We start from the raw sequence: 13,416 nt of genomic DNA, 5'->3' as shown, positions 1-13,416 counted from the left end.
AGTGAAAGAAAACACAAGACTGCATAAAAGTTGCATTACAAAGGTAGAACAGAAAAGTTACTTTATTTAGCCTGTATCTTCTTTCTAATGTTAAATTCACTTGCTACCCTGGTGGATATCTTGATACAGTTTAGTATTTAGAATACATAAGGAAATCCATGGCTTAGTATCAGCCAGTGTAATGCACTTCAGGATCTCGTTTCTCTCACTCCTTCATTTCAGCCCCACTCTCCCTATTCCAGTTTCCAGTCACATAGTTTCTTTCAAACTGACCTTGAATTTGACAGGCAACTCCAACACTACACTAGATTTACAAATATGATTAGGGTACGAGAACAGGATACATTACAGATCTTCCTCAACCAGGCCCACTTAATCATGCTACAGAACACATATCCATGAAAATAATTTCCATTTTTGTGACATTCAACAAATTAATCAACCCAAGCCGGCATGTATAGAGGAAAGAAGACAGCTCCCTCTACTGGGTGAGACAATGCAGCTCCTTGGATCCCCCCTCCCACCCTCCACAGAACATACTTGTACATACTCAAACCTCTGAGATTTTTTTAAAAACCAATCCACACGATAGCATCTAATGGCTTAGACTGCTCTATAATTTCAGGAACTGCCCTACAGAAACTTCTGTAGTTTCTACACTTAAAAGCATAAAGAAGAAAAATCTTCCCCAAAGTCTGTGGAAGATCCAGATGAAAGAGCATCCTATCTGTAGGTGAAGCACTTGAAAATCCAGTGTCCCTTATGTCAGTGTCCGTTGTCAGCCCAGGTCTGGAAACAGACAGTTTGGCTCTGTTATTCACAGCACACGTTTAACACTTGACTTTTCTTACTGTTACTCAATTAATCTTTTTCTTCTACATCTCTGCCTCAAGAGAGGGCCTTTACCTTGTTTAAGGGAATGGCTGCAGCTTTCTACCTGCATGAGGCTTCATCGCAGTAGCAACTGCAAATGATTGCTAGCATGTATGCAGAACAAAGTGATGAAATATCAGAGCACAGGTCAGACAGCAGTTGGTGACGCAAAGAAAAGGCAACGATCAGTTTTTCAAGTGTTCGTAACAGGATCTTCTAGGAAGACTACAATCTTTTTCCTTTCTCAGTCAACCCATCTGAAACACAAGGCTCAAAGTAACACTTCATTCATATAGCATTCGCTTTTTTCTTTCTGTAGATCTCAACACATTCAAAGTGGGTGAGAACTGTCAGCTCAGCACAGGGAGCCAGTCTGCAGCAATTCCTGACAAGCCTGCTGTCAGGTCAATAGGTAGAACACAAACCTGAAACCTCATGAATCTAAAGTTCTTCCTACAGGTTTTTAATTGCAATAAGCTGTGTGAAACAAGTCCAATCTTATATACACAAAAATACTCTCTTCTGCAGGACTCTAGGTTATTCACCTTCTTACACAGGAAAAGCCTGGAAAGATAGATGCAACTTCCAAGTCATCACTGCAGGACTCTACAGTAATGCACAACCCTACCTGCATAAGGGCAACTGGTTACATCTCAATTTCACTAAGAGCAGAATTTATCCAAATGAAAGCTATAAATGTTATTAATTTTTATTACCAGTTCTCCAAGTACAGTCAGAACATTAACTGAACTTATTTTGCATTGCTTACATCACTTGGCATAGAAGGTTAAAAATGCTCTAAGTTTTTAACTTTGAATTCCAGGAAAGCAGAAGAAAAGACAGAAGATGGCCAGAGATTCTCAGATAAGTTAAGTTCCCAACATTTAGGCACAGGGAAGACACAAACACAGCACAAGTACAGCACTGCACTTCTTCCCAGTAAAGTACATAGGTAATATGACTTGGGAAAAGATTAGCTTTTGCATGTCCTCAGTAACTTCTTACAGGGGAAAAAAAAAAAAAACAGCCTACAAAAACTGCTGTCTGCCCCATTTTTTTTTGTTTGGTTTTTTTTGTAGGTGTTGTTTTGTGGTCTTCATGGTGTGGTTTTTTTTTTTTTTCAAAATTATTTCAGAAATTATATTCACAAATGGAGTAAAACAGATCTGAAGCAAGACCTCCATTTGAGGGCCTGTATCCTATAGGTAACCTATACAAAATAGACCTCTGCTAAAGCTGAGAGACAGAGAGAGATGCTGTGGTAACTGAAGAGCACTACAAACCCAAGGTACGGACAGAGCTCACAAATCACACTTCACAAATCGAAACAGAACGATTACAGGCACAGAGGTTCAAAACCTTCTTACCATCACTGATAAGGAAGGGAAGCTGACAAGTGCAGCCTGGTCTAGCCTAGCAGAGAGGATGCTTTCCATGCTCTACCTGCTTCATGGACCTCTTTGGCCCTGCACTTTGATTCACAACATTTTATTAATGTGGCTGCAGCCCAGGTCAGCCCTGACTGAAATTCATAAGGCTTTCGGTTACCCTTCAGCTGTTGTACTGCCATGAGCGTCCACGAGTGGGAGAGGTTTACGCGCAGCACTAAGGGCCAAAGGCATCCTTGGAACAGTCCAGTAAACCTGGTTCCTCCACACACCTTTTCCAGAGTCCTCTGAGGGAGAGACCCAAATGGGTCTCAGGTCTTTTCTAAGAGGAAGTTCCAGAGGGCAGTGGAGGCATGTGGCCAACACAATCCACTGCAACATAACTTGAAAAAAATAAAAGTTGTCCGTAGGAGAAAGAATTTAAAAGGAAACATTAAAGAGCACCGAGAAACTAGTTCAGAAGGTAGAGGCCTGACACCCAACCTCTGTTCCCTGTCTTCCCCCCAGAATAAACCCAGATTAGAGAGGAAAAGTAGGATCTCATCAGGTGCGGGTGTTTTTCCTTTTCTTCCCTAGCACAGAAGCCCCTTTGACACCCAGAAATGACTCTGATTTCATATGCGTGAGACAGATACACACCTCCACTGAGGCACACACTTGGAAAAAAAAATGTTTACTCCCAACCACAGACAAGTCTGGAATTAATTTAACTTTTGTGAGAATGGTTTACACTAGGGAAGCCAGGTTGTACAGCATAATGAAATGGCTAGAAGCAAATTAAACAGTAACAGTTCACTCCCCGCATGCCCATATCTACAGTACAAATTTCCTGCATACAAAACTCAGTGATTTATGTGTCCTCTCTGCAAAAAAGAAGTCATGCAGTTTTAAAGGCAAGACCAGGTTATACCAAAAAGCCACCTTCTTCCAAAAAGGGCAGTTCGCCTTACTCATCCTTGAATTTGATTGGGATAAGACTTCCATTTCTCTACTGCTTGTCACTCAGCTTATCTACAAGCATTTTACCAAGATTGCTACTTGCCTGTACAAACTCTACAAGAACTACTGTAACCATTACCAAAACAAATACCAGTAGGGCAATAAAACACGACATTCTTTTTCTGCAACATTTTACAGTACTTTGGTATTCAGACACTTACCACATGCAGAAACAGTATCCTGATCTTCTGCCAACCTCAGGAGAATTATCCTAAGACTTTCCTTAAAGCCTGGCACTAACAAAGCAGAAAGCCAGAGCACTGTTACCATATCTTACCTGTCCTGGGGTCAAAGAGCTGGTTGGCCTCCAAGTCTGTGAAAGTGCTGAAGCAAATGGGGCATTTAAAAGAGGCGCGATTGGTGGAGTCTCTTTCGTCTGTCTCAATCCTCCTCCTCATGTGGTCCAGCTTGTACTTCACTACGTTAACCAGCAGGCGGTAGTTGATGAAGTAATAGTTATGACGGGTGGTTTTGCCATCTGGAGCTGTTTCTACCCTCATCCTGCATTTGATGAACTTGTCACCCTTGAGGGTGTTGAGGACAGCCCGCAACTGCTTCCTGTCAAATTTAAGGAGCTCTAACATGTCCTCTTCCTTCACACAGGGGTTTCGGATGAGAATGTCCAGAGCCAAAGCATGTTCAATGCCATAAAACCCACGCACAACATACTTGGCAAGGCGTTTGAGAGCTGCAGGGACCTCAGTGAGGACGTCTGGGTCAGTCATAGCAGGTTCAGATCTTGAGCTTCATGTATACTGCAATGAAAAAAGGCATATGGATTCTTAACTAGTGCTCTGACTTTAGCAGTTTTCATGCATCTTTCTTACAGCTAAGAAAAGGATGGGATGCTCTTCATTTCCCTTTCCCCAACACTGATCTTTCCCCTTAGATGTTAATAATATCTATTCTACAGAAGTAGAACTTGGAAGTGGTACTTCTAATTCATAACAGGATGGTGGAAAACAAAAGCACACAAATTACTACCACAACATTCAGCAGATTTCAGTTCTACTCAAAGCTGGAATAAGAAAACTTTCTTGATGCTGAGCTCCAGTAGACAGCTTCATGATCAGCTGAGACTTGTGTCCTGGTAGAAGTAGAAAGACTACAGCAAAAAAGGACCTCAGGTGGCCTGAGAAAGTGGGATAGTTCTACAGCCCTACTTCATGTTACTTCATCACATTATAAATATCCCTGCCTGCTTCTGTTTCTCAGACATCACTGGATAGCAACACTACATGAGGACAGCTTGCTAGCACAGACTGGTACACATTCAAACAAAAGCTCCCATCAGAAGAGACAGACTTTTTCCTTACTTTCTGATAAATACATCTTAGTCAGCAGTCTGCAGCATGAAAACTATTACCACTATCAATTACTACCTAACAGACCACTTGAGCCTTCATCACAGGTGGGCACACATGTCCTTCCACAGGACTGATCCTACATTTTAAGTCTCACATTCAGACCTTAGAAGCCCACGTGTAATGCAAAGTAAAAATCAAGACATATTGAACATGGCAAGATTATCTGTTTAAGAGACGAATACTTCATGAACTTACTGTGCTGTGACAAGGCAGTGATTTCGAAATACTGTATTTTCACTTCGTTTTTCTTTACCTCAACATAAAGTAGCACAAGTAGTCATATCAACTGCATACTTCTGTGCCATACAAGGATTAACACATAGGATCAGATCATGCGAGGAATTCCTCATATTGTCACCTCTGCCACAGACATAACCCAGAATCAAATTGCGGCATGCAACGAATAGCAGTGACCCTTCTGAAGGAATCCATTTGTCCAGTGGATTTAAAATGGGAAGCAATTCCATATGGCAAAGAGCAAGGTTTATTGTCATTTCATGAGAAGGTCTTGTGCATTTTCTCTCCACTCTTTCAAGTCTATACATCTGCAGGCAATAAAAGAATTTCCTTCCAGTCAATGAACTTGAATTTCCATGTGTAAAGGGCCCAAAATACGCATGGAACATATAGGCACTTTTGAAAGACTCATTCAGGGCTTCATACTTCCAGTTAACGTCAAATAAACCTTGGTCTAGACTATTTTAGTAAGAGCCTTCCATGCTGTTTGGGAATGAATAACCATTTCTTAAGCAAAAGGTTACCTCAACTAAAAAAAAAAAAACCAAAAAACCAACCGACCACACCTGAAGTTGTTTGTTCTTCGTTTTAATTTTAATCTGTGAGCTAATGTCATTAACAACAAAATCATGACAATCTCAATTTTCACTTGTTAGATGTTTCACTCACTGAACACGTACCTCCCCAGCATTGAAGTGTCAAATAAAGCAACGGGGAGAGAGACAGCAGAAGAAAGAATCTGGTAAGTATCTTGTGTTTTGCATCACTATCACAAAACCCATAATATTTTTGTTTTAGCAAACACCATTACAGCACTTTGCTATACTCCCCACACTGAGACATCTCTCTGAAATCATCAAGCTCTATGGTATGGTTGACGTGCTGGAGGGAAGGGATGTCATCCAGAGTGACCAGAACAGGCTTGAGAGGTGGGCCTGTGCGAACCTCATGAAGTTCAACAAGGCCAAGTGCAAGGCCCTGCAACTGGGTCACGGCAATCCCGAGCACAAATACTGGGTGGAGAATGGATTGAGAGCAGCTCTGCTAAGGACCTCAGGTATTGGTTGATGAGAAGCTCAGCATAAGCCAGCAATGTGCACTTGCAGCCCAGAAAGCCAGACTTATGCTCAGCTGCTCGAAAAGTAGTATGGCCAGCAGGGCAAGGGAAGCGATGTTCCCCTTTTTACTCTGCTCTCTTGAGACCCCGCCTGGAATGCTGTGTTCAGCTCTGGGGCCCCAAGCACACGAAGGACACAGAGCTGTTGGAGCAAGTCCAGAGGGGAGCCACAAGGGCAATCAAAGGGCTGGAGCACCTCTCCTGTGAAGACAGGCTGAGGGAGTTGGGGTTGTTCAGCCTGGAGAAGAGAAGGCTCTGGGGAGACCTTACAATGGCCTTCCTACCTAAAGGGGTACCTAAAGGGGGCTACAGAAAAGCTGGGGAGGGACACTTCATCAGGGAGTATAGTGATAGGACAAGGGGAAATTGCTTTAAACTGAAAGAGGGTAGATTTAGATCAGATATTAGGAAGAAATTCTTTACTCAGATGGTTGGTGAGGCACTGGCACAGGCTGCCCAGAGAAGCTGTGGATGCCCCATCCCTGGAGGTGTTCAAGGCCAGGCTGGATGGGGCTTTGGGCAACCTGGTCTGGTGGGAGGTGTCCCTGCCCATGACAGGGAGTTAGAACCGGGTGGTCTTTAAGGTCCCCTCCAACCCAAACTGTTCTAGCAACCAGCATCTACATTTACCCAGCAGCTGCTGACTCACTTCCATCATCTAAGTCTATTCACAAATGTGTTATCACTTATAGAAATGCTTCCCCCTCAAAACCTTTAAGCAACCTTACCCATTGAAGCTTTACTTCTCTTCAACCCCCACCCTCCTCTGCACACTGAGGTATGTTCCTCTCAAGGGTAATGGCCAGTGCAACTACAAAGCAATCAGGCTTTGCACTGTGGAGCTTACTATTGAAAAAATTAAGGCTGCACTGCTTTTTGTTGCCATTTGAATAAAAAAAAAAACACGTTTATTATTTTCTTTTAAAACACTTTCCTGCCTCAGCTTTTCTCTTTCTCTGTCTTAAGGCCAAGTGTTACTCACAGTGTTCAAACCGAAATGAACTTAACAAAATCTGCTGTCTGTTTGATGGCATGCTGAGAATAGCTTACAGAAAACAATGCTTGGATGTCCAGCTCCAACTTCCCTTCAAGGAAATTCAATTTTGTTTATCCCTGCATGAATTAGCCATGATGCACGTATTTCTTGAGTCTGCCTTCTTTGCATGCATTATGGTTTAATTCACACAAAGGCCATTTTTAATGGAGCTTTGCATTAAACTAGGTAAAGATAAAAGTGTCAGTAATCAAGGATGCCCCAGGATGAGTTAGCCATGCAGCACTGAAAACACTGTCCTTTTTTTAAAGAAGCCGGAGTCAACCTGAATACAGTCACAGGACACTGTGCCTGAAAATCAATTTCATTCTGTTGGTATTTGACAATATTACCATCATTTAGAGCTAAACCTTGGTTTTGACTGAATCTGCCAGCAATGTACAGACACTACAAAACTATGTCCATGCAGAGTCTAGCCAGAAGCTTTTATTAATTTAAACTGATTAATTTTACTTACTCAAAGTTTAGGCACGGAATGACATTAATACAAAGATCAACTTTAAGTCATGCTTGGCACCCCAGAAGTGAATTAAGGAGACAAATTTTGGAAGTTAAAAGGTTTCTAAATGTTGATCCTCAAAACAAGCAAAAATCTCCCTCCTGATCAATTCACTGCCCCCTAAGAAGTCCTTGCAGAAAAGCTCGGGAATGAAGCTTTTAGTGGGCAGAGTGAAATTCAGAACATCAATTGTTACTAAAAGGAGGAAAAAAAAAAAGCAGAAAGTGGTTTCTATGATTCTAAGCAAGCACATCTCACTCTGGATACATCGCCTGAGAGTTGATGCGAAGCATTTTCTCTGCAAAAAATCTCACTGATAAGACAGCTGCAGATTTCCACAGCCACTTTCCAACAGGTTTAAGGTACAATTTCCTGAATAATGCACTCGAATCTTACACTTAGACCTAAAAGGCACTAATAAACAAATAATACAATGCACTAATAAACAAAACCTCCTGTAAGACTATGTACTTTCAACTACTGCTGAGAACCAAGGGAAAGATTTAATTCAATTTCTCAGTGCCAAATGCTAGATTTCTTTTCCTCTCCATCTAGTGGGGCCAGGAGTTTTCACCCAATTATTTCATACTATTTCATCTCCTTTACTAGAAATTTATAGTTACATCCAACTCCCCTCTATCCTCAGGTAATAGCTGTTGTCTCAAGTGTAACATTGGTTTTCTTCCAGGCATGGATACACGGAAATACAAGCATTCTGTAAACACCACAAACCATTCTTCCCCATCAAACTCCACTTCAGGAAGTTGATTAACAAGGATTAAATTCTAAATCCTGCAAAAGAAAGTCTTTGGGTGAAAAAAATGCCTAGTGTCAGCTTTAAGGAAATTAAAGAAAATAAGCTGTCAAAGAATACCCTGGCCAAGCTTTGCTACATGAAAGTCAACAATGCTGAACGTATCTAACTTAGCTCTAAGCATCAGTATGGACACACGGTCAAACAAGTTTTACATGACATTGAGCCCTTGTCTTTGGTCACTCAGGCATTAGGCCTCAAACAAGATCCATATCGTTGGATGAAGGATGTATTTTGCAACAGCATTCTTAATTATATTTTCACATAAGTGATGTGATACAAGGCAGTGGTATGAAAGTGTATTACCATCGCCAGAACTCACCGGGCCAGGACCTAGCATTATTTCTTTAGAAGCTGATGTCACCACACCATGAAGAATGTCAGGCCACAGCACACGAACTCCAAATCCTTACTACCCTTCACCAGCCAAGATCCAGCTCACAAATGTTAATCCAATGTCACAGGAGTATAATTTTAAGATTCAAAAGCAAAGGACATTCTCTGCATTCTTAAGCAGTGATTTCACCTCCCATCAAAGCAGTAAGTCAAACGTGAATTAATTACATGTGCAAAGAAATACGATAACATCTAACAAGGTTTAAATGGACGTGCATCCATTTTGTAATGATGTCTGTACTGCCCTTAACAACATACAAACATTAAGGAACATTATTGGGGGAAAAAAAAAGAAACCCAGTGGCCAAGACGAACGACTGTGCAATAAGCATCTGCAGCACCACCAACAAAGCACACTAGACAGGACGATGTTCAGAAACATGGTTTCAAAATATAAACAGACTTCACTGAGAAGTAACTATTAGGGAACTGTTCTGTGTAATTGCATGAATACAATTCAGTATTATGGGTACATGAAGGAGGTAAATCTATGTTGTCATAACAGGAGTTTTGCGAACTCTAACAGGAATTATGCTAAGGATGTTACATCTGTTTTTCTTCCTGACAAAAGCTGAGACAAAAGAGGACAACTACTATAAAGATGATGCCTAGAAGCCACAAAACAGATCAAACTAGAACTACAAATTATGAAAATGCAACTCAGCCAATGAATTAACCTGAATTTATATCCAATACTGCAAATGATCATTGCCTTGTTTTAGCATATAACTTTGAGGCTTATATTGACTCCACTAGGAGCTTTACCACACACAAAAAAATTGTTAAGTTTCACTGTTCATAAATCTGGTAATGTAAATATTTTGAAACTGGGATCTTCCTCAGACTCTCTGGGGGTATGCAACCCCCTAAAAACACCCCAAATCTCTTTTGGAGGAAAACTCAAAGTTACAGGTTTAGCTAGGAGGATCTATCAGACATAGCATTCTCACTTGGGAAGGGAAACTTGCTTCCTATCAGCCCCCATCCCCCAAACATAATTTAAATTACGCTATTTTTCACTAACAATTTCAGGACCAAGTTTTGCTGATTTGCTAGGAAAAAAAAAAATTGTAGGCAATGACTTAAATCACAAGAGATTTTTTTTCATAAAAAAAATAAAAAAACCACCTTTGTTTTGTCCAAAATATGAATTCTGGAGAACTTATCATCAGCCTATTATTTGATTCATTAATTCAAGCAAATCATTCACCATAAACAGTCCCTATTAACTTCCTATCTTGTAATTTATGTTTGAGCTTTACAAACTCAGATGACAAGGACAGAGTCCTTTGCTTTTGTATGTGGTTAAGTATGACAGGCTTTTGGGAGCTCCTATATGCCAGGTCACACTCCAGCAGTCACTTGCAAACTCCAAGTCTAGTTTTATAATCTCCAACTCCAATAAAATTAAAAACTGCTTTTCAGAAGATGATGGGTTTGAACTGACAGGAGTGATTCTGAATCTTCCTGAGCACAGAGAAGGAAAGCACGAATTTCAGGACCATGGCAGGAAAACATGCCATCAAGGTTTTAAATTTGTGTGCAAAGTAACCTCAGCTGTTGTCTCAAGTTGCACCAGGGAAGGTTTAGGTTGGACATTACGAAGAATTGAATCAGGGAGATGGTGATCAAGCATTGGAACAGGATGCCCAAGGAAGTGGTGGAGACCCCATCTGTGGAGGTATTTGAGAGATGTGTGGATGTGGCACTAAGGGACATGGCTTACTGATGGGGCTTGGTAGGTCAGACTGATGGTTGGAGACTTGATGACCCTGCAGGTCTTTTCCAGCTTAGGTGATTCTATGATCACAGAAAATGGCATCAGTCATGATCTGCGCAACATGTCCCTATTATCCGGAACTGCCTTTATAACACACAACTTCCAAACCTGAAGTCTTCTGACGTTTCACCAAAAGCTTACCACTTCTTGCAGACTGCAGGATCACTGCCCTATCTTGATGTGAAGTAATTAATTTTGTTTGCAAAACCTACCTGCCCTCAAGTATTAGAGAAGGAATAAACCCACAACAGTCTGCTTTCACTAAAATCCTCCCTTCTTTTTGGCATTCCATAAACTGAAAACAAGTGGCCACGTGTATTACAGGGCTTACTACGTTTAATGAAAAACTGTGCTGCTGCACACAGAAAGGTTGAAAAGCCTGGCTAAAATTAGGTCATTTTCACCTAATCTTCTCACTCAAAATATACAGAACTTCACATAAGGCAACATGGTCAGACCATGAATGCAGAAATTCAAGAATTACATTGAGCCTGCATTCTTCATCACATTCGTCATCTACACCTCATATAACAGCAAGATATCAATAAATTAAAGGAATACCTACATGCACATATATATATATATACAAACAAATGTATTCAGAAGTACTTCTGATGAATATTACCACTAAAAAACTGTTTACAGTTGCACCTATAGACAATATGGAGTGCGCTGTTAACTGAAGGTGACACTTGGCAGATAGAATAACGAAGGTTTAGTTTTCTGTCACAGCTTAGGTCAAATTATTCTCTCTTATACAGAGAGAAGTCTTCCTCTTCCTTTGCTGCCTTCAGCTACAACCCAGCCCCCATTCCATGCTGACAGTTAGCTATTTACTTAGTGAGGTGAATAATTCTGATAAAAAGTGAAAACCTAGGGTATTTCAGACGGAGGGCATTGGGGAAAAGTTCCCAAACTGAATAATTTATGTTGCCAGACTAGAGCATATGCAAAGCAGACAGAAGGCAGCATGGCTAAGGATATGGAAGAGCGAGCCTTCACCAGGTGGTGGCAAAAAGAGATGAGATTGACTGGGTTCCAATGTGCAGCCACTAGTACATTTTAACCATGGACATCACACTCACAATCTACACTGTTACTTGAACGTATACCAGCAGAAGTACATCTATTATTTTTGAGACTTCTCAGAATTGGTCCTCATCATCAAGTGGTAAGGCTTTCATTTTCTTAGAATGGAAAAAAAAAAAAGACCTTTTTACAAAAATATCAAACCTAAGTTGTGATTATACTAGAGTTCGGTGGGCTTAACCTAGCATTTCTTGGTAAGCTTCAGACTGGATGGAAGCAGTAATCCTCCTTTGTACCCTGTATTCAAGAGACCTGGAATACCATGCTTCTCAGCAAGAGAAATGCTGCGAGTGATATTGCCTGAGTTTCAGGAATTCCGCAAAGTAGCAACAATAATACAGGAAGGTATTAGCCTCAGAAAAGTTTTAGTTTCTCAGGGTGTATCAAACAGGTGTATATTCTGTGGACATAAGCAATAAAGAAGCAGAAACTAAATAATTACAAGATACTAGATTAGCTTTAATTCCTATAGCCTCTTGTTTGGAAGAATTTCCTAAAGTATCCTGCATGAATGTGACATGTAAGTAGCACCTTAAAGGGAGTGGTAGATAGGAATGAAACTCCCATCATCCCTTAATCCTGTCAGACAGATACTTGCTCCAGTCCCAAGCACATGGCTCTGTCTTCTCTCATGCCAACTCTGCCACTTGCAATACCTTTCTGTGCACCAATTAAAGCACTCAAGGCAGGAAAATATCCTTCTTTTTCTTTTGCTAGGTTTGCTTTTCAACAGTGCAATTGACCGAATCTGCTAGTAGAAAAGTCTGACAAGCAACAGAGCCAGAAGTGAGAGGATGCCAGGGCAGGAAAGAGATCAGAGAAAAAACTCCCTTTCATGGTTGAAAGATATTAAATCATCTGTATTTGGTTAAGTTGTACATTAACTATGCGCTGATGAACACCTTTTTCATTATATTGATCTTTCTTATTTATTCTGAGCTAATTGTGATAATACAAGTTTAGCACGTGAGGCAAATTTAACAGCTCACTGCCACTATGAGGTGTGATGCTCCCCTGCTCCTCTGGGAAGCATCAAACTTGTGAGGCCAGAAGAAAATAAATGCACAAAGTATCTTGTTGACCTAGTGAACTGAATGGTTGCACAACACAGCCTCAGTCAATGGCCAAACCTGGCAGAACAGAACGGGGTTAGAAACGGGCCTTCTGGCAGCAGCAGGCTGCTGACTCTCCAGAGCTGTGGCGGCACCGGTTGCTCCTCAGCCTCCAGAAATGTCACAAATCCCAAATCGCACTGACCCAGCGCGCAGACACAGACCCGAGCTCAGCAGAAACCCCCTTACGCTGCATCCTACCCTCCCCATTCTGTTACACGTGGGGTTTTAAACACCTCATTCCGGAGACCCCCTACGAGATGAACGAGGGGCTCAGCAGGATAACCTAAGAGAAAAATTAAGGGGGAAAAAAAAAAGAAAAAAAACACATAAAAAAAACCACCACAGAGACCGCAAGAAGCGAGGCGGGCGCCGGCTGGGAGCCCGAGGCGAAGCAGGGGCCGGGGGCAGGCGCTCAGCCAGCTGAGGGGGGCGACCCCCGAGCCTCAGGGGAGGGCTCTGCCGACGGCGGGGCCCCCGGAGGACGGGTCGGAGCCGCGGCGAGGCCCGCCCGGGGCCGGCACTGACCTCCTGCGGCTGCCAGCTCTCCCTTCTCGCCGGGCGGCGCCTCCGCCGGGCGCGTCAGAGCCCTGCGCCCCCGGCGCGATAAGATGGCGCCCGGCGCGTCAACATGGCGCCCGGCCCCTCCACAACATGGCGCCTGGCCCGCACGCTCCCCCACCTCCCCCTC

General features: G+C 42.1%; 1 protein-coding gene across 1 annotated transcript in view; it reads right to left on the bottom strand.

Annotated features, from left to right (window-relative positions):
• The window catches only part of GTF2E1 (general transcription factor IIE subunit 1), a 55,334-nt gene extending 41,929 nt beyond the window's left edge, over positions 1 to 13,405 (bottom strand). The window contains exons 1-2 of the mRNA XM_080572310.1: positions 13,254 to 13,405; positions 3,538 to 4,015 (exon numbers count right to left, since the gene is read on the bottom strand). Of these exons, the coding sequence (XP_080428436.1) occupies positions 3,538 to 3,985 (448 nt within the window). The 5' untranslated portion in view covers positions 3,986 to 4,015; positions 13,254 to 13,405. The remainder of the gene's footprint in view (positions 1 to 3,537; positions 4,016 to 13,253) is intronic.
• Between the last annotated feature and the right edge of the window lie 11 nt (positions 13,406 to 13,416).

This window comes from Anser brachyrhynchus (genome assembly GCF_964034855.1).
Source record: "Anser brachyrhynchus genome assembly, chromosome: 1".
Taxonomy (NCBI): domain Eukaryota; kingdom Metazoa; phylum Chordata; class Aves; order Anseriformes; family Anatidae; genus Anser; species Anser brachyrhynchus.
Note: the sequence above shows the minus strand (reverse complement) of the source record. Positions and strands in the feature narration are given on the sequence as shown.